Raw genomic sequence first — 21,755 nt, forward strand, 5'->3', positions numbered from 1 at the left:
ATTTCAGTGGATAAATCTCGTTCGATTAATTTAAGAAACGATACCTAATTTACTTAATTTATAAATCGAAATAAATACCTATAAAAAATTAGTACCCATTGCATAGAGAATCATACAAAGTTCTCTCTCCAATGATGGTAATATGTGTCATTCCATTATTATCCTCCATCATTTTTCATTTATTCATTGTGAATCACTAATGGCCCGTGATATAATGGACAGGTTGCAAGTGATAAATATGGCACACCTAATGACATTATTATGCGTTTCACGACGATATGCCGACAGTTCAATGATAAAAACATCAGCATAATAATTCAGGAAGCTCAAATGAAAACGTTCGCTTAATCCGAAAGCTTGAAAACGATTTTATACTTCGTTTTAAAATATTAATTCCGATGCAAAAATATCATACATTTCTTTTTAGCTTACGCTAAATCCAATTTAATTTAATTTGTAATTGAACCTTTCAGGGACCACATTGATCGAAAAATTAATCTTCTACATGTTCGTCTTTCTTCTAGGAAAACAAACATATATTTCAATTCTGTTAAATAAAAATATTCGTCATGTTACACAATACAATTGCTATAAGTGTATATATAATTGTATTATAGAAGACTGGTGTTTAACAATTAAACACATCGATTACACATTAAAACGTCGATGAAGACTAATTTTGTAGACCCGTTTAATTTTTATTCGACGATAAGTTGAATTATAATTCACTTTCCCTAATATTGATTTTGACTAGTGGAATATGTTATTACCTAAAGTATCGAACAATTTGACAAGAGTCGTCTTTTTAATAAAGTGACAAACATAATTTTCAAAAATTTACCCTGTAACTTAAAATACTCTTCATATCATGTATTTACGAAAAATGTACCTACTTACAGATTTAAAATATTTGTTACTTGGAAATTGTGTACCCGGGTAATGAGATCAACATTTCTAGAAAATGACGTGGATCAGTTTGGCCATCGAAAATCTTAACCATTACTCGGACTGAAAATTTCAAAGCCGTCCTAATTTTATACTACTCCAACGTACAAGAGATGTAATTCTAATCCCAATATTAATAAAAGAAAAATGGGAATAAAGTGTTCAACACAGCCTAATACAATTAATTGAATCATCCGCAAGCATTTCACAGTCCCGGACTGGATATATTCTTCAATATTTTTTACTCTGAACTATTTTCAAAATTACCAGTACATATTTATCAGAATTTAACCGATTAAAATTTCAAACCAATCATCGACGAATCAATAATGTTCGCGTGATCAAAAATTCAAATATTCCATGATATTTCGCGCACGGGTAGAAAAAACACATGCTCAGGGTTAAAAACGTGGGCAAGAGGGAGAATCCGTGATATTACGAGCGATAATAACACGAGATGCAACGCTCCGATTACATCGAACATTTCTCGTGGCTTTTAACGCAGTCGCGCGAAAACAGAGACGCGCGATATTCCGTAGCAGGGCCGCGTCAATTTTCCCAATAAAAGCGTTCCTCGTGATCGGTTGCTTGCTTTATATACGCCTGGCAAGTTTATTAGACCCGCGAGCAAACATTTCGAATGCTTTGGCTCGCGTTTCACAGAACTTAATATCGCAGCTGCGAAGAAAGAAAACAGAAGTGGAAACTCGTTCACATTGCTAGGTCGACTTTTCCCCGTTTCTGCACGAGCTTTATCTTTCAGAAAAATATCACCAGCGCACAGCGTTTGTACTACAACGCTAGATTTCGCGCGGCTCACTGGTGGTTTTACATGTAATCACGTAAATTACGTGACATCAACAATAGCGTTCGGAAGTAATACGACATTTTGGTAGGTTTAAGCTACATACGTCTATGTCTACGTCACATAACAAAATATACCAGTATATAGCTATGTTATATAGCTATATTATAGCAAATTTGTGTAACATGTTGAAGAAACAAAGAGAAAAATGTTATACATCTACAAACAAACAAGAGATGATTCCTTATGAAAAAATAAAAAAATAAAATTCAAACGATAACATTTTTTGCCCGATGCCTAGTTTTCGAGAAAACTAACTTTGGAAATTTGTTTGATACATGTAAATTTGATAAGTCACCGACTAGGTACGAACAAACAATAAGAAGTAAGTTATACTAAATGCGAAAATAAGTGAAAAAGGCGAATAAAATTTTTCTGTTTAAGACTTCATTTTCAAGAAAATTGAGTTCTTTTATTTTTAATTAATAATCGGTCTAGTACACGAGTATGATAAGTTTTCAAATTTACTTTTTTCGCAAACGAAACGTCTTGCGAACAAATTTTCTTCTACATTTTCTACTTATTTTCACATTTACAATAATATCTTAACGATTCTTTTTTCCATTTAGCCTGGAATTAGCCATGTTCAAGTATACTTCACAAATATTCGAGCTCGACGTTCTCGTTAAGTTAAGTTAAGCCTCGGACGAAAAGATTTTATTCTATATTTTCTTCTTGTCTTTTCATAAAAAATCACCTCACGACCGTTTTGCACTGTTACTCGGCCGCACTCTTTATAGTATTTTGTACAGAATATATTTACGCGCAATATATATTTACAAATACGCGCTATGTAACATTTTTTCTGTTATATAGTGTATCAAGCTATATAATAAAGATGATAAGGGAGCCATCTTCGATTTTGATGATTATTAAATATGTTGTAGAGTTTAACATTTTGTACATTTCTTCTATTCATATAACTGGCAGTTGTTCTTAGTCTTTGGAATAAAATCTCACATAGTTACCAAAAAGGAATCTCTCGCCAAAAAGGAATTGCATCGTCATCCCCCCCCCCCTTCTGGAAATAGATTCCCCTCGACACAACACGAAGCTCCACGACCCGCCACAATCGATTAGTGTAATATGATCCAATGTCAGATACCTTTTTTTATTTATTAGAATATTTACAATCAATTCTCGTTGAGAATTTTCAGTAACTTCATTTGGCGTGATACAATGACATGGTTTATAATAGTTTTATATTGTTGGTTCTAGTAGGAACTAAGGATTTAATCTAAAGGGTATTTTCTTTTTAGTCTGCGGAACTGGTCCGTCGTGACAAGTAGTAGGGTGACTAATGGGTTGTGGTGATTGTTGACTCTTGCGCTATATCTGCTTCTGGACTTGTATATTTCATCTTTGACTGTAGGTATCTTGAGGTCGCGGTGGATTGTTTCGTTGGTAACATACCAGGGTGCATTTATTAGGGATCTTAGCGTTTTCGATTGGAAGCGTTGGGGTATTTCAATGTTGGAATTACTTGCTGTCCCCCATAGTTGGATTCCGTAGGTCCAGACAGGTTTTATTACGGTCTTATAGAGCTGCGTGCTTAGGTTGGAGCGACGGCCAATGAGCCAATAAAATTTTTTGAGTTTGTCCCTGACTTGCTTCAATTTGTCTGTGATGCGTTGTTTCCATGTTAATCTCCTGTCCAGAGTCATGCCCAGGTATCTGACTGTGTTCTTGTTAGGAACTGTTATGTCGTTAATGGTGACCTGAGGGCAGGTTTGTTTTCGCAGCGTGAAGGTTTTCGCAGCGTGTGTGGACTTTTTTTCATTAATTTTGAAGCCCCATTTATGGAACCACTTTTCCATTGAGTTGTGACCTCGCTGGAGAGTGGATGAGGCAATTATCGGGTTGGCGTGGGACACTAATAGCGCTGTGTCGTCAGCAAATGTTGCTATAATTATTTCTGTTGATATTGGTAAATCGACAGTGTAGATGGAGAACAGCAGGGGTCCGAGGACACTACTTTGGGGTATGCTCGCTTCTATTGGGAATGTTGTGGTAATGGCGTCTAAGTATTCAACCATGAATTGTCTTTTGGTTAGGTAGGACTTTAGGATGGAGTAGTAAGTGTGTGTTAGGACTTTTTGAAGTCTGTAAAGAAACCGTTCATGCTATACTTTGTCGAATGCCTGTTGAATATCAAGGAATACCGCTGAGCAGTATTTTTTCTTTTCGAGGGTTTGGGTGATAGTGTGTGTTATTCGTTGGATTTGTTCTATTGTGGAATGTTGCTTCCGAAAACCGAATTGATGATCTGGCAGCGTTTTCAGATCCTCTAGGAGTGGAAGTAGTCGATTCGTTAGCAATTTCTCGAATAGTTTTGACAAAGTGGGTAGAAGACTAATTGGGCGATAGGAGTTAGTTTCGTGTATTGGTTTCCCGGTTTTGGGATGAGTGTAATCAGTGACGTTTTCCAGATTTTGGGATAGTATTCAAGGCGAAGAATTGCGTTGAAGATTGCGTTGAAATGAGTGCAACCCTTTTTACAGGTATCTCCTTAATTGCTTTATTACTTATTTGATCATGTCCCGGTGCTTTCCTGGGGTTCAGACGATGGATTAATTCTGTAACCTCTAGAGAAGTGAAAGGTTTAATGGGGGGAGACATTTGGAAGGGAGAGTGCAGGTATTCTGTTATTTCCGGAGTGGTATTGGAGGAATAAGGTTTAAAGATGTTGGATAGGTAGTTAGCGAACAGGTTGGCTTTTTCTATAGGACTTCGTGCCCATCCGCCTTGCGGACAGCGAATTGGAGAAATTATTCTCGGGGGACGCGCGAGTTTCCTGAAAGTCTTCCATAGTGAGTAGTTGGAGTCAGCAGTGGGGTACAAATTGGCAAGTTATTTTTGAAAACAGTCATTTTTGTATTTTTTGATGATTTTGGTTAACTTCCTGGTTGCGTTATTTAGTTTGAGTTTGTCGTCCGGTGTTCTATGGGCCTGCCATACTCATCTTAGTCTTCGTATCTTTGTGATTTTGTTTAATATGTAATGGGGATATTCGTGTTTGCTGATAGATAGTCTTGTGGAGGAGCGGATAACGTTTATTATGCTCGTGTTTAAGTATTCTGTGGCTGTATCAATATCTTCCTTTGTTTTTAGTGAAATTGAGGCAGAGGTTGAGTGATTAAAGACTTCTCTAAAGAGCTGCCAGTTGGTGAGTTGGTTGTGAATAAGGCCATTAGGTGGGTTCTCGATTATTGCCGAACTGACTGTTGCTATTACGGGGGAATGGTCGGAAGTGAGTTCAGCCGAGGAGTTGATTTGGACATATCTAGGCGAGATATTTTTGGTTATGAAGAAGTCGAGTAAATCGGGGATTTTGTTTGTGTCAGTGGGCCAGTATGTGGGTTCATATGTGATGAGGTAGTTGAGATTGTTGGTGGTTATGCTTTTCAAGAGGTTTTTGCCTCTTGCTGTGACATGTCTACTGCCCTATTGGATATGTTTGGCGTTATAGCCTCCTCTAGCTACGAATCTATTGCCTAGGGCGTCAAGTAAGCTGTCGAAGTTCTCTTTAGTAATCGAGTGTCTGGCAGGGCAGTATACTGCTGAAGTGGTGATTGTACCATGGCAGTCTTCTATTGCTACGCTTGTGGTTTGAAGGTAGTCTTTCTGGAATGATGGAAGCTCGTAATGCTTAATGCTGGATTTGATGATGATTCCGGTGCCGCCGTGTGCCTTTCCACTGGGATGTTGCATATGGTAGAAGTAGTAGCCGTGTATTTTAAGGTAGTTTTTGTCGGTGAAATGGGTTTCAGATATGAGCATTACGTCGATTTGCTGTTGTTTTAAGAAGAGTTCTAGTTCGAATTTGTACTGAGCTAGACCGTTGGCGTTCCACAGAGCTATACGCATTGGCTTTATTTTGCTTCTGTGCGTATTAATTTATCCATGAAGAGTGTTAGTAATGAAGGTAAGTTGTTGATTTGTTCTATTTGCTTCTCTATTAGTTTTTCGAGTCTGGAGAAGTTGTCTGTGTTTTGTGAGGTGGGAACACTATTTTCTGAGTGGCCACTGTGGGTTTTCGTATTGTTTATATTTCCTTGTACTGTCTGAGCATAGGGGGATTGGTGGTGTGGGGCATTTTTGGGATCTGGGTTCTTCGTTGGTTATCTCCTTGGGTCTGGGTTTAGGGTACTTATTATTGTGCAGTGTTTTATAGGCTAAGCATCCTTTGTAGTTCGCAGGATGCTCTCCTTGACAGCGGATGCACTTCGCGTGGGTTTCTGGGGATTTAATGCATTGGTCAGTGGGGTGACTCCCTGTACATTTTACGCACCGGGAATTATGGCTGCAATATTTCTGCGTGTGATGCCAGATATCCCCGAGACAAGTTTCGTATGTACCAACTCAAAAACGAAACTGTTCTATTTCTGACGTTTTTTAAATTAAACTTTTACAAATGTACTTATGAGGTCTTTCTGATTAAAACGAGACCAAACATAATATATATATATATGTCGGAGATGAAAGAACACCGGCACCTTCCCTTTGGAACTTTGGGAATATCCCTTAATACTGTAATCTGGATTCCACCATAGCCGTAATTAAGAAATCGTTGTCATTCAATATAACTGTATTTATTTGAGATTTATGATAGTGATCTCGGGCTCGAGGCGAACCGGTCGCCGAACGTGGCCGCGGTCAAGGGATGAATATTTTGAAGTATGAAGTATGAAGTAACTCTATAGCTCTCCTTAAAAGAAATAGTTCGGACGGTGCACGACAGTAAATATTTCAACGATTTTTGTCCCGTGGTTCGCCACACGCAGACTTTGTCCTTCGGGTAAGATGATTGCCAGATCTCAACGCATCTTCACAGTATATGTTTAACTGGCCGAAGACCCGTTATAAATCTTAAGTTTCAGTTATATAAAGTCCTTCAAACACGCAAATAGTCTTTGTCCTAACTACGGGAAGATAAGAGAAATCTATCCTTCCACGAACGACATTTCCCGCTAGCAACTTTCCCCCAAGGGCGGCTAGCATCCTTCTCTAACCACCAACATCTTTTTCTAACCACTGGAGATTGATCAATTAGCAGCAACGCCAATTTCCCTCACCTTCCGAACGAAGGCTTTCCTCGACGAATTCGAGGATCTCGTGTCCTTAGACACACCCCATATAATTTTTCCTCGGTGGCATCATCGGGACGGAGAGTCACTCTCCCGTACGATCTCGACGACGATTCATGTAACTCTCAGATACGTAGTGATTGCCCCAGGCATTAACATTGAGTACAACTTAGACGCTAAAGAAGAGTAGAGTTCTTCATCCCGTTGACCGTGTATTCGTTATTGAGCCTAGGATCATTGTCATTAGCTTCTCGATCTAATCTAATCTATCTAATTATCGCGATTACTTGTCCAATTCTATCATAATCATATTTGCACTAGTAAATATCTCCTCTATTGCATAATGATAACGTCTAATTCAAATGGGGATTCGTTTCACGCCCTTAACCCTAAGTCTAATCTTAACGTCAACCCGACATATATATGTCGGAGATGGAAGATGGAGCCTTCCCTTTGGAACCTGGGGAAAACCCCCTAATACTATAATTTGGATTCTACCATAGCCGTAATTAAATAATCGCTGTCATTCAGTTCGATAGTAATTGTTTGAGATTAATGAGAGTGAGCTTGTAAAGAGTCCCGTTGACCGCGGATTCGTTATCGAACCTAAGATCATTGTCATTCGCGTTACGAGTGCCTAACCGCCGCAGTTAATTGTCAAATCTATCGTATCCATACTTGTGTCAATAAACTCTGCATCCTACCACAACAATGGCTAATACCAGTGAAGATTCATTAAACCCCCACAACTCCAATTCTACCGCCAACCCGACAGATATATGTCGGGTTGGCGTTAAGATCAGAGTCAGGGTTAAGGGCGTGAAACGAATCTCTATTGACCCCAGACGTGATCATTATGCAATAGAGGAGATATTTACTAATGTAAATATATCCATGACGGAATTGGACAAGTAATCGCGATAATTAGATACTCGAAAAGCTAATGACAATGATCCTAGGCTCAATAACGAATCCACGGTCAACGGGATGAAGAACTCTACTCTTCTTTAGCGTCTAAGTTGTACTCAATGTTAATGCCTGTGGCAATCACTACGTATCTGAGAGTTACATGAATCGTCGTCGAGATCGTACGGGAGAGTGACTCTCCGTCTCGATGATGCCGTCGAGGAAAACTATAATGGGTGTGTCTAAGGACATGAGATCCTCGGATTCGTCAAAGAAAGCTTTCGTTCCAAAGGTGAAGGAAATTAGCGCTGTTGCTAATTGGTCGATCTCCATATCGGCGTTTTGAAAGAGATGCTGGCCGCCCTTGAGGGGAGGTTGTTGATGGGGGGCATCGTTCGTGGAAGAATTGGTTTCTCCTATCTTCCCGTAGTTGCAACAAAGACTGCTTGTCTATTTGAAGGACTTTGCTTGACTAAATCTTAAGATTTATAGCGGGTCCTCACGTTAGCTAAACATATACTGCGGAGGTATGTTGACATCTGGCGATCATCTTACCCGGAGGATAGAATCTGCGTGTGGCGAGCCACGGCACAGAAACTATTGAAATATTTACTGCCGCATGTCGCTACGACTATTTCTTTTAAGGAGAGGTATAGAGTTACTCTGTGCCTTTGTTAGATAAAACGTTCATCCCCTTGACCGCGGCTACGTTCGGCGACTGATTGTCGCCTCGAGCCCAAGTTCATGATCGTAAATCTCGAACAATCGGAGCGGTATTTGTTTAATCTAAGTTACAATGTTACGGTATTCCCGCGAATCCAAGGAGGGGTTCCGGTGTTCTTTCAGTAGGATCGGAGGTGTGGGCAGGTAATGAATCTTCACCAGTATTAGCCATTGTCAAGGTATGATCCAGAGTTTATTGACACAAGTATGGAGATGTGAGGTTTGACAAATAAACTGCGGCGGTTAAGTACTCGCGATGCGAATGACGATAGTCTTAGGTCCGATAACGAATCCGCGGTCAACGGGACTCTTTTATCCTTTACTCGTTGGCAACTCCTAGGTGGCACTCTCAGTTAGCACGCGAACTAAGCACTCCGTCAAAATGATACCTTAGTCGTACTCGAAGCTCTCACTGTCGCACTGTTTCGGAATAACTGCTCTCTTCTCTCGTGGCCCCAAGCCTTTTATAGTCGTGGAGACAAGTCTTCGTTCGGAGAGTGAGGGAAATTGCCGTTATTGTTAAATTGGTCAGTCTTCGGAAGTGTCATTTGCGGGAAAAGACTGTTTGCCTATTTTCGTTAATTAAGGTTTAAGGTTTATGACGGGTCATTAGGCTGGCTGCAGATGTTTTGCGAATATGTCTCGACAACCGGCAATCGACCTACCCATAGAATAGCGTCTGCTTATGACGAGCCACAAGACAGAAACCGTTAGTATGCTTACTGTCGAGTGCCGTTACAACTATTTCTTTTTATGGAGGGCTATAGACTTTTTCATGACTTTGTTAGAAAAATGTTCGTCCCTTGACCGCGGCTACGTTCGGTAACTGGTTGTCACTTCGAACCCAAACTCATTCTCATAGATTGCAGGCAATTACAATCGGGCTGAAGGACGGTGATTGTTTAACTACGGCTATGGTGGAATCTAAATTACAGTACTAGGGGTCTTCCCAAAGTTCCGAAGGGAAGTTTCCGGTGTTCTTTCATCTCCGACATATATATATATATATATATATATATATATATATATATATATATATATATATATATATATATATGATATAATTTGTATTAGATTTACTCACTGATAGTTACTATCATTTATTTAATTATCCTTTATTACATACGCTAATATGCTCCAAATTATATCGTATTTTGTGTCATTTTAATCAAAAAAATGTAACAAAAGTGTTGGTAGTGGTTTCATTGACCACAAATCGAAACTAAAATATTTTCATTTTTGAGTTAAAAGTCTCAACTTATCGGGAGCCTTTAATATTTGCCGAACGCTTCGACTATCAATCCCTCTTTCTCTTTCACCCGCGTTGTCCCTTACTACGTTCGGCACAGCTAAGATCTCAATTTTGAGGTATAGAATCGTTCCTACTTCTCCATAGCTGCAACACTTGAGTCTCGAATTTCTGGCAAATGTCGAAGGTTTCTGTATGTGCAAAAATGTCCCGTCGCACGACCTTAGTTTCGAAGCCAGATTGGGTTAGTAGATAGTAAAACATTAATCTGGACATTGCAAGGCGACCTGCCATGCGAATCCCCTTATCAGTACTAATATAAACAATTCTGGCCGGTCGCATCACGGCGCAACCGGGTTAATCTTATTACTAGCCCAATCCAGCGTGAAAACTAAAACCGACCGCCAGTTACATATACAGGAAAAAATTGTTCAAAATGTTGAGGTCTACAAAATCATTTCGAAATCATCGAAATCGGAAGTGGCTCTCTTTCTGCGAATACGTATTAAAAAAAATTCAATAATACTGGTAACTTGTATCTTGTGACTTGTAGTGATAGCATCACTGCATAATAACTGTATTTTCGAGCTATCGCGGGGAGACGCGGTTGCTAGAATACGCGTCAACGGGAGTCGTAAATTCCCGTTACGATTGTAATAATCGATACCACGAATAGTTCGATCCCCTTATTTCGGTTAGGATAATAGGAGTGGTTGTTCTAGTATAACACAGAGTTATTCACAGAGTTATAAAAATATATATTTTCAACACTTTGTACAATCACACAAATTAGTAACGCCGTTGATTAAGATACAGGTAACGAAGAAAAGGATTATTCATGGATGAGAGAATTCGTGTATATGTTGACTTTGATTGACTAGCGAGACACTTTGAGAGCCGTCGGAACTCTCGGACCTGTAGGTACTGTGAGAGCTGTAGGGAACTCTCAGACCTGTAGGCACTGTGAGAGGTATAGGGACTCTAGGAACTCTAGGCATTGTGAGAGCTGAAGGAACTGTCGGAACTGTAGGCACTGTGAGAGTCGAAGGAACTTTGAAGTTCGTTCTGATGTGATTACGGAGGAAAGCTCGGTATGGGTGTGCCCTTTGAACGAAGAACGCGGATTCGTTGCTCACATTTTTAGTTAGGAAAGTGAGGGCAATGATCCGCGATGCCGATTGGTTATGACCACTGTTGGGAAATGAAGATGGGAGGAAGAAGCCTCCTACCAACGTGGTTCTTGGGCGACATTGTTTATGGGAAAAACCAGCTTTTCCGTTAGGCAACTATTTCGTTCTTCCCATTTGCTTTCTCCGTAATTTGGAAAAATGTACAATAGACCTAAGGACCTTTTAAGTGCCAGTTATAAACCGAAGATACTTGCAGGATTAAAGGTTCCTGCAAGCTAATAAGACTCGGTGTATGGTGGGGCCTTAGGTTTATTGAGGGTTTCTCTAATGATGCTTCGCTTTGACAGTCAGACAATGAAGGACGTCGCGCGGACCTTTTCACGCGACGTAACAATAACGTTAGTTCAATTGTGACTTTGTTTTCATAAAAATTGTCTTTCGTAGTCGATAAACATGGAGACACTGTGGATTTCAATTGAAATGATTCTTCATGTTGATAGAATTACGTTGTTCGATTATTTAAAACCTGCTTTTTTTGCATTTTCGTGATTAGAATATTATTGTAATTAGGATATTAATGTAAATAGAACTTTGTAAAAGTGTTATACATTGCAGGATTAATTTAAGAATTGATTATATTGGAATACATACAAACACAGAAATCGAAATTGAAGTGTGAAATTTTATAAATTTATTTATTGAATTATATTACATGAAATTAACATGTTATTGATTCAATTTAGCCATCGAAGAGTTTGATAATCGTAGGAAAATATCATTCCGAGTTAGTGCCGCCAAATGTGAATTTCGAAACATCAATTGGTGGAGATGTGTTACATGTTGCAAACAATTGTGTTCGTCCGTTCGCGGAAAGACACGATCGCGAGGAAGCACGTTAACGGAAGTTGTAAATTCCTATTACGATTATACAATCGACGTTACGAAATGATCGATTCCCTATTTCGTTTAGGATAATAGAAGTTGTTGAATAGATTTTTACATTCAGGTGACAGGTTATAATTTGCACTTTATTCCAATAACTTGTAGACAAGATGGTTACGCTCGGTGCGTATAGATATAAGTTAAATAGGTGACTGATCTAAGAGTGTGTGGCGGCACTCGACAACAAATACCGCCACTTGATACTAACTACTAACGGACACGGCAGCGCAGTTGTTGGCGCAACTGTCCTGTTTTTGCGACCAGGTTTTCAGGACAGAGATAGGAAGAAAAAACAATATAGTATGTAAGCATCGCTCTACAGCGTCTTAAAATTTAATTTATAAATTGTAATGCTAAAAAATGTAATTCCGACACACAAAATATTGTATGGCTATGTCGTACCGTCACATATCGGTACTTTTGCCGAAACCACCCCACAACCGAAGTTCACTGTTTATTGTGAACAACAAACATATGTAATACTCAAGTACTGGCAACAATAAACGAAAAAAAAGAGCAGTTGTTAGCGCCTTAGGTTTCGAACGTTCGGGACCCGAGTTCGACTCCCGGCGCCCGTGATCCAATTTTTCTTCCACGCATCAAAATAGAAGAATAATTAGCAGTACCCCAGCAGCGACATCTACAGCCGGCAACTAAAACTATCACGGACAACACATACTACCTCAAGTGGAAACCCGGTCAAGAGATGTTGACTGTTCTAAAGATGGAAAATCAGTAAAGTTCGGTGACGTTCTTGCAGAGGAAAACTCTTGCTGGGTGTTGGTCACCCCATCACTCATCGCTTGCAGATGGAAATCCCGAGAAAAATAGGAAAATCCACGTTTCCCCACTTTTTACCTGACGAAGCAATAACCATAAGGAACCTGTTGACTTGAAGATGTTTTATACCAATTAACGTCCCTAACGGTAATATCGAAAAACTGAAGTTTATGATAGTTCCTTAGGATTATTGCGGTTCGCTTAATTATAGTTGCACAGCTAGTGGTCGCCTCCACCATAAAGAGTCACCGGACGTAATAAATTGTAATATGCATGATACCTTATTGTTTAACGCAATATTTATCAATAGATATTACGAAAGTGTATTTGTAATAATGTAGTGAAACCCGTTTCCTTCGAAACTAGGAAACGAATGGAAACTCAGTTTACGAAGATTTGTCGCTAAATGAGAATGTGACATTAATAGAACTAGGAATAATTGCGATGCTAAATGTATGTTTCATATTTTACGCAAACATAAAGAATTCTCTTAATTTAAACAATATCTTTTGTAAAAAAGAATAACTAATAGGATATTCATACATAACGTCTAATTAACAAAATTAAGAACAAATATCACTTTATATGTTTAACCAAAATTAAATTTCGAGGAAGGAAATGTTAAAACTCTTTCCGAATAAAAATTTCCAAAATCAAATACGATATGAATATCCTCTTTTCACACAAAAATTCTATAACATATTTAATGTAATACTCCTAATATAACATATACAATCAAAAATATACTTCACCTAATAAAGGAAAAGACTCACTTTTTCTTCATTTCAAAATTCAATGCCCAAAATCTTAGAAATTCTTTTGGATGTTCAAAGTCATTCCATAAGAATAATGCTAAAGTTGTTACAAGAGAAACTCAGTACTCACAAATCGACAGTAAATGGCGTCATTATTTATTCCCAGCAGTATTTGAAAAATCATTAAAGTCTTTTCTCAAGTACAGTTTCCAGTGCATCGAGCATCGGAATGCGTCTTCCTAATCTCAACTTCTAGCATTTTCATCGTCAGCTAACCATGTATACGATGCTCGTCTACTTACAGTTTCGACACAAGGACGCAAAGCACCCTGGAACAAGGAAAACACTGGCAGGATATCAGCCTCGACAAACGTGCCTTCTTCAAATACTCGGAGAAACCCGCGAAACTCATCCTCGAGTCTGTCCGTGAGAGTGACGCCGCAGTTTACAGATGCAGGGTCGATTTCAAGCAATCCCCGACCAGGAACAGCAAAGTCAATCTCACGGTGATCAGTAAGTGTTTAGCAGATCAGGATCTTCGCCTCGTGATTGATCCTTTTCCGCTTGTTTTTCCCTTGCATTTATTTCTTCCTTCCCCTTTCTATTTTCAGGCACGATCTAAGCGCGAAATATTTAGATATTGAGAATATAGAAATCGATAATGTATTCTGTGTTATATCGATACTATGCTATAATGTTCATAGAGTTGGTTTGCTAGAAGAATGATATAAATTAACGTCTTTTGGAATAAAAGATAAGATTTATGTTTGAGATAGAAAGTTATTACCAATTCATTGATTTTTTAACAATATAAATATTTTGTTCCATATTTTTCTGTGTACAATATTTGCAAGCTTTTTTTATATGTTTTTTGAAGATTGGGTTGAGATAGAAAATTATTAATTAATTAATTTTTTATTATGCAAAAGTTTTGCTCCACACTATTTCACTATATAATACTGTAAGAGATCATTTAAAAAGAAAATCTCCATTTCGATTCTATATCTTTATACTATACTATATATATTTATTTATATTTATAGAAATACGAAGTTGTATAAATGTTTACAGCCTAATGACAAATAGACAGATTGATACTATAGAGCAGCAATATATGTTGCATCCCTGATGATCCCTACAAGAATATATATGTCAAAAAGATACTCCAAAAAGATTTTAATCATAGATAAGAACCTCATATCAAGTCTCGTTCATTTGGAAATTTATTTCCCTGTAGTTTTAATCTCTATTTTTGAAAGAAATAATTTATTTCATCCTCTTTTTCTGTTTCATCCTCTGGTTCTTCTTTCATTGCGTATTTCTTCCTTTCCGCCGTTTTCCCTTGTATCCCCTACTATATACGTATTTTGTCTGTCCCTTGTGTCTGTCCGTTTCATTCTTCATTAATCTTCTCATTCTTCCGTTTCCTCTGCTTTGAGTCCCCTGCATCTATTACTTCCTTTTGACACGGTAATGCAATAACTTCAAGTCTTTGTCTTTGCTTGCTTGTTTATTACGTTTCCTTTTTTCCTATAGCCCCTCCACCCTTGTTCATTTGAGTATCCGTCATCGTGCTCTTTCATTTCTCATCCCGTTATTCATTATTCCTTCTTTTTCTCATTTCTCATTTTAATATGTAGAAGAAGTCTTACAACATTTACCTTCTGTATTATCAACTTTTATGTTTGCAGTGTCAGATATTTTTACTGTTTTCTTTTTCTTTTGTATTTCTTATTTGCGTATATTTATTTATGGGAAATCTAAAACTAGTACTACAAATATGACACAATTAATATATGTTCCCAATGAGATCATAAGCATAGATTATAGATAGAGAAGCATAATTACATATAATTATTTTATTTTCATCATATTACTTTAATTGTGATTATTTGTAGTATATTTAAGAATAAGATTATTTGTAGTATATTTAAGTTCGCGTTAGGGGTTGGTTAGGGACTAATGTCAAAAATGTAATGATATATAGAATGAACATGTGATACAGAAATATACTACAGAGAATATTCAAAGTAAAGCTTAATTAAACATACTGTTTAAATTCCATTCCTTTCGACATACATACTCATAGAATTCACAAAAATATCCTACTAATAAGGTATAATATATTTAAAATGGATATTTGCTATAATATTACCATATATAGAATGCAAATATTATTATAAATTACAAAATTGACTTATTGTAGCTTGTATTAATATTTTTTACTTCTCAATTCTTCATGAAAAAAAGTATAATATTTAGTGGATGAAACAAATCTGTGCTTAGGTTTCATTTCTTTATCCAGCCGGCATAAAAATATGAATCTGCATAAATATTCGCAATTTACTGATTCTACTGATTATACGATTCTACATACATGTTTTTACAGTTTCCATTTGTATTTTAAAATAAAAGTTCCGCGCCACTCCGTGTATTTGTATTTGTATTTGTTCGCATATTTCGCCATATCTCTGGTGAATTCCTCATATACTCTTCTTCAACACGCAACTTGCATTCTGCCTTATTCCTTTCGTCCATTGTTTACTCTTCTAATACGTGTACAGAAAAGTATACAGCAAGTCAGAATGCCATAGAAACATAAAAGAGAAATAAAAGAAAAACGTGCAGTAGAGTCATTCGTATTCCTGTCAGTACACTTAGTTCGCACTTCTTTTCTTGATAAATCCCTGACCTTCCTTTCCTCTTATCTAGTCGTCCACTTCTCTCGTCCACACCTACGCCATTTTCCTCTTTTTCTCCATCTTATCAATTACACACTTCTCGCTAAGCAAACTGGGCGGTACATAAACTACAGTTCTATTTCTCTGTGTTTTTCTGTTTTAAGCTTCTATCTAACAAAATCTCGTTTAACGATCTTTTTGTTTTTCTCAAATTTCTTCGTGTAAAAGTTCTATTCCAATTTTTCCCCTGTCCTATGTTGTATAAAGCATAATTTTACTTCTTCGTCGTTTTCTGCTCTCGACGTCAAAAATGTCTCTTTCGTATATACCTTTTTCGTATTCTTGGGATTTTTCTGACTAATAATTTTTGGATATTTCTCCTCCTTTCAAGACTAATCATATTATTCTATGTCTTCACCTTTAGAAAATAATAGGATTTTATTCCTACATTCTTTTGTACGATAATTTGCTCACGTGATAATTATTTTCTAAAGTTTCCTTCATTTCACGCTAATTAGATTAAAATAGTATCTTTTCTTGGTTCCTCTCTTTCAAGTCAAGAAAATCTCGTTTACTAACTTTCTTCGTCAAATAATCTTTGTAATTTTCTCCTCGTTTCCAAGATACGCAAACTATCTCTTTTTCTTTTTTCACGATCGATGAAATTTCATTTAGAGATCTTTTTTCGTCAAACTTCTTCGCCTGATAATCCTTTTCAAACTTTCTCTTACCTCCATATTACGCAAACTGCTACTTTATTCCTCCTTTTCCTCCATAACAAACACAGCCTGTTTATTCATTTTTCTCCTTAAACCTCGTCTCCTAATAATTTTCGAAATTTCTCTATGATAGACACGCCAGTTTAACATTAGCTCGTCCAAATCAGTTTCCATTATTCTTTTATGTAGACGCTTTATATCTCATTACAGTAGTGATTTTCAATCTTTTCCACCTCGTGGCACGCATAAACTGATTACTAAAATTCTGTAGCACACCAAAATGACATCTGTGCCAGTGTGTTTACAAGTATTGTTTCTTGACAAGGATGTAATAAACGTTCAATATGAGCTCCTTGTGTATGAAAGCACATTTCAACTCTATGAATAACATTTTTGGTAGCTTCTGTTAATATTATCCAAGATATTAATGATGCTTCAGTATCACATTCTAATAATGAATATCAACAAGAGATCAGTAGCATTTAATGTATTAAGTGGTATCAATAAGAAATATCTGTAAACGCAATGGCGCATAATATTCCAAATAATTGTTTCATTACGGGCCTTGTATGACCTTGACGGTTATTGTATGGCACGTGAATGAATTCGCCCTGACACACGCTTTCGTATGACATAAAAAATATACAGCACTATATTAAAAAAATTAAAGATCACCTTCGTTTCTTGGAAAATATTGTAAACATAAAAAATGATATAGGCTATTATATCGGTCGTAGAAAACTACAAAACTCTGTCTTCTTCCATTTATTTCTAATGCATTCCATTTACAAGAAAAACGCTGGCTGAGAATTATGTGAATATAGCCTATATATCTAAAGTCGTCAAGTAATAGTATACAGATTACAACAAAACGTACTTATTTTCTATAAAAATCAATAGTCATTTTAATGAAATTTCAAAATGTCTTATACGTATAATACATAAAACATTTCTATAGTAACTGTGCAAATACTTTCGTAAGCTAGTACATGTGTAGAGGACTTGTGTAGAGGATGTTTCACCGTGAGACTTACTAGATGTTATTGCTCGTTGTCGTAACCGTCGAATATATTTAAAATGCCAAATTAGTATACAGACTATATTCGCTGAGACGCTCGTACAGAGTATAAATCGCAAAGTAAAATTGCTAATTAATACTCAGTAAATGCTCGCTAGATTATTGTCGATAACTCGGTGGATAGCTCATCGATATAGAAAGATACTCGTAGATACTGATAGATACTCACTCAAATAATGATTCGGATAATCTCTCGGACAATAACTGCTCGCTCGCAATCGCGTCCGTTTATTTATACTGGTCGGGGGAGAGTCGGAAAATTCAAATTCGTCTTTATTCGACGGTTGCATGTAGCGGCGACATTGTTTTGCCTGGAGTTTATTCATCATTACGTTTCATGCGTCAAGGCTGTATCTATGTCCCGAGGCAAAACAACAACATGAGTCGCTCTCCATTCGCGTCGTCCTTTGACTCCTGTGCTGCTACACATGTATATGTAGAAGCATCAAGTAATAGTACACAATAGTACATCAGATAATATACAGCTTGCAATAAAACATACTTATTGCCTATCGAAAACAATAAGAATTTTAATGAAATTTCAAAATGTTTTATATGTATAACGTACAGAATATGTACATAAAATTTTTCTATAGTAACTGTTCAAATATATTCATAAGCTAGTATGTGTCTAAAATGTATAAGCATTAAGTAATGGATTATAACAGAACATACTTGTTGTGTATCAAAAATATTGCGAGTTTGTTGGACAACCTAATATTTTTTTTTTCTTAATTTATCTTCCTCTTCGCCCATCTCTTCATACCTGTTCATCTAGCAAAACTGCTTCGAGAATTCACTCCCTCTGCCTTCGATCCTGTTGGAGTTGATCGAGGTTTGCCGACCGTTCTTCGCAATTAGCCCAAGCAAACAGAGAGTGGATTCGACCTTGTTGACCCGGATCTACGGTTCAGCAAGCGACGATTAAGGCGAGTTTTATCTGAAAGTCGTCACGGATTGAGGGGAAATACGAAATTCGATTGGTGATTTTACGACGCTCGCCTCGTCGAAATTACGACTTCGATGTCGACGATATCGATAAGTAGATTCGTACCTGCGGATCTTGTTGTTGCGCGAAAGAATTCGTTTTCCTTCTGTTTCTCTTCGGTTAATCAACGATAAGGAAATTCTAGGAAAATTGAACTTCTTCTGCTTGGCTTGTAGTTCTTTGAATTTTTCTTACCGATTCCATTTGGATAATATAACAATCTTTGGATAATTATAATGGATTATTTATTAAAAAGTATTTTCACTGAGAGTTCAGAATGTTTTTCTTCGATTAAGCAACAATAAGGAAATTTCACGAAGATTGAGATCTTTTTTTGGTTTGTATTTCTTTGGAATTTGTCTACCGATTTTATTTCCATGTATAGTCTTGGATAAGTATAATGAATTATTTACTCAAAAGCAATTTCTGTGAAATAAGAATAGGTTCCATCGACAAGTATTCGTTTAACTCTTTCAACACTGTCAGATATCATATCGAAAACTTTATTTCTAGGCATATCCTATATCCCGACACTCCTAAATTTCTCACAAATGCACAAGCATCTACATTTAGTTATAAGTAAACAACCTACAACAAACCTACATTACCAGACGTTTTATCAATTACCATCTTATCCTTTGCAAAAATTAACCGGACACTAACTCTGTTCGAACTAAAATTCCATAAACAGACTTCTATTCTGCTCCAAAATACAACTTTACCTACAAAGATGCGCTATAAAACTTCCTAGAAAATAATTTCTATATCACGCGACTCCTTAAGCGTGCCACAGGGAGCTTTTCATTTGTGTCAAATAAAAATACCAATCTCCATGGATCATCCATAGTGTCCGTCGGATGGCACAGGTCATTAGTTCATTGCCTTGTAAATTGATTCGCCCTGTGGTGCGAGAGCCAGAATTCCATTTCTTCATTATCGCTGAAGCTGTTTTGCAGCGTGAGCGAAGGGATGAGAGCTGGCATGAGTCGCGGAAAAACGAAGGGTAGATGAACTTATTGTGCGAAATTATTGCAGTACCGCCGGAGCAGCTTAGCATATTGGACGAGAGCGGAAGGTCTCATATTCCTTATTACGTGCTTGGCCCGTACAGCGAGGGTGCCTCTCTGAATATTACCTGCGTCGCTGCTGGTGGTAAGTACCGTGCACTGAGCTGAAAAGATGATTAGCGAAATGATGCAACTGCAAGCGAAGTACCGCTCTTTATCGGTCTTATTCGTATATGCGACACTTTCAGATATGAGTGCCTATCTTTACGATTGTGTTACCTCACAAATCGACGAGAAATATCAGAAATAACCGATCAGCATTCCATTGCCTGATCACTTTTTCAGCTCGCTATTATACTCGCGTTTCACTTTGCCTTTTCTGTGCCTACGTTTCTCTCTTCATCGGTTGTCATTTTACAAGATGATCCACGCAATTTTACATCATAATTTCCTTTATTCGTGTAGTTAAGCCTCGATTAAGCACATCCAGTGATTTAGGCAAGAGATTTAGTAACTTAGCGTGCGTGACAAAATCTAGTTGAGTAATTTAGTAAAACAATTTAGTCGAGCAGATTCATTTTAGGATGCGACAATAGGGATATGCAAACGTCCTTGATACAATAAATAACGACCTATGATGTATGTCTAGTTGTAATAGTACTCTATACATTGAATAAATTTCTATTTAACTCTTATCCATACCTTAATTTATAACTACCGCTATTTACCTTTATTGCACTAATCTTTTCTTTGAATAACAAAACTCGCAAATTTTTATATCGTATTAGTTTGTTGCTAAAGAACAAATTGAATTAAAGATACGAGGTAATCGGTATAATTTCTATTTTCAAAATAATACAATAGTTATATGTTTTGTCTTCTCTGTTTCCATGATAAATCACAAAGACACTCTTTCGTCTTTGCCGTTAATTCCGTAATTCTTGCACAAATACTTCATTAAAAACTCATTAAAATACTATTTTCCAATAAACTTCTATGAACGCATAAATATAAATGTAATTTTAATCGTATAGTAATAAGAAATGAAAAATCGCAGATTCTTTGGCGACCGATTTTTATCTCCATCGCACTTTTATGCGCTGTTTCATTCGTTTTTACCATCCTACATCACGCATTCTTTATATTCCGACTCTTGCCTCGTACAATTTGATTTTTCGACATGAGAAATTCAACACGATGAAATAGACAACTTGGTCTTTCCGAGTTACGATTTCGGCAGGTGCTGCGAGACTTCAGTATACAAAGAATCTGCATCGTAATCTTTTATTTCAAAATTTTCTTACTAAAAGTACAATTATTTCGGTTTTTAAACCTTGTTCTGGTTGATCATATTTTTTCGAAAACAATGATTATAATTATACTTTAGAAAATAAAAAACATACCGATTACTATATAATTCAATTTTTTTTCAAATCGAAGATAACTGAAATGTTTTAAGCAATGAATTTTTTCCTATTTTCTATTATACACTGCAGTTATTCCTTCTAATTATATAGGGCACTCTGTTCGATTAAATTTATAAACATTTATAAGCTTCTTCAAATATAAACGGTGAAAATTAATGAGAAAATAGGCAGACAGTCTTGAGATTCAAATCACCATCGTTCTTCACAAGCTGGAAATTTATATGGTTTACGGTATACGTCGAAATTATGAAATGAATGAAGCACAAATTTTATTTCAGAAACACTGTGAGGACGTAAACAAGACGTATCGTGCGGTAGAAATTCGCGACCTACGCAAGAATCATTCTTATTCGATTAATCTCTCTTTAAGCAAGATACTTGAATCTTTCTTGACCTCCTACAGTCCCTCTTTTAAAGAGAAAGAGAAAAACGTATGAGAAATACAGAAAGGAACGATTTTTTTCACATGCAAA

General features: G+C 36.8%; 1 protein-coding gene across 5 annotated transcripts in view; it reads left to right on the forward strand.

Moving 5' to 3' along the window:
- Window positions 1-21,755, forward strand: part of LOC100649768 (hemicentin-2) — a 571,775-nt gene that overhangs the window by 457,505 nt on the left and 92,515 nt on the right. For all 5 annotated transcript variants that reach the window (XM_048405933.1, XM_048405932.1, XM_048405935.1 and 2 more), the window contains 2 exons: window positions 13,687-13,895; window positions 19,884-20,000. In XM_048405933.1, coding sequence (XP_048261890.1) covers window positions 13,687-13,895; window positions 19,884-20,000 — 326 coding nt within the window. The remainder of the gene's footprint in view (window positions 1-13,686; window positions 13,896-19,883; window positions 20,001-21,755) is intronic.

The sequence above is a fragment of the Bombus terrestris genome, chromosome 5 (genome assembly GCF_910591885.1).
Source record: "Bombus terrestris chromosome 5, iyBomTerr1.2, whole genome shotgun sequence".
Lineage (NCBI taxonomy): Eukaryota > Metazoa > Arthropoda > Insecta > Hymenoptera > Apidae > Bombus > Bombus terrestris.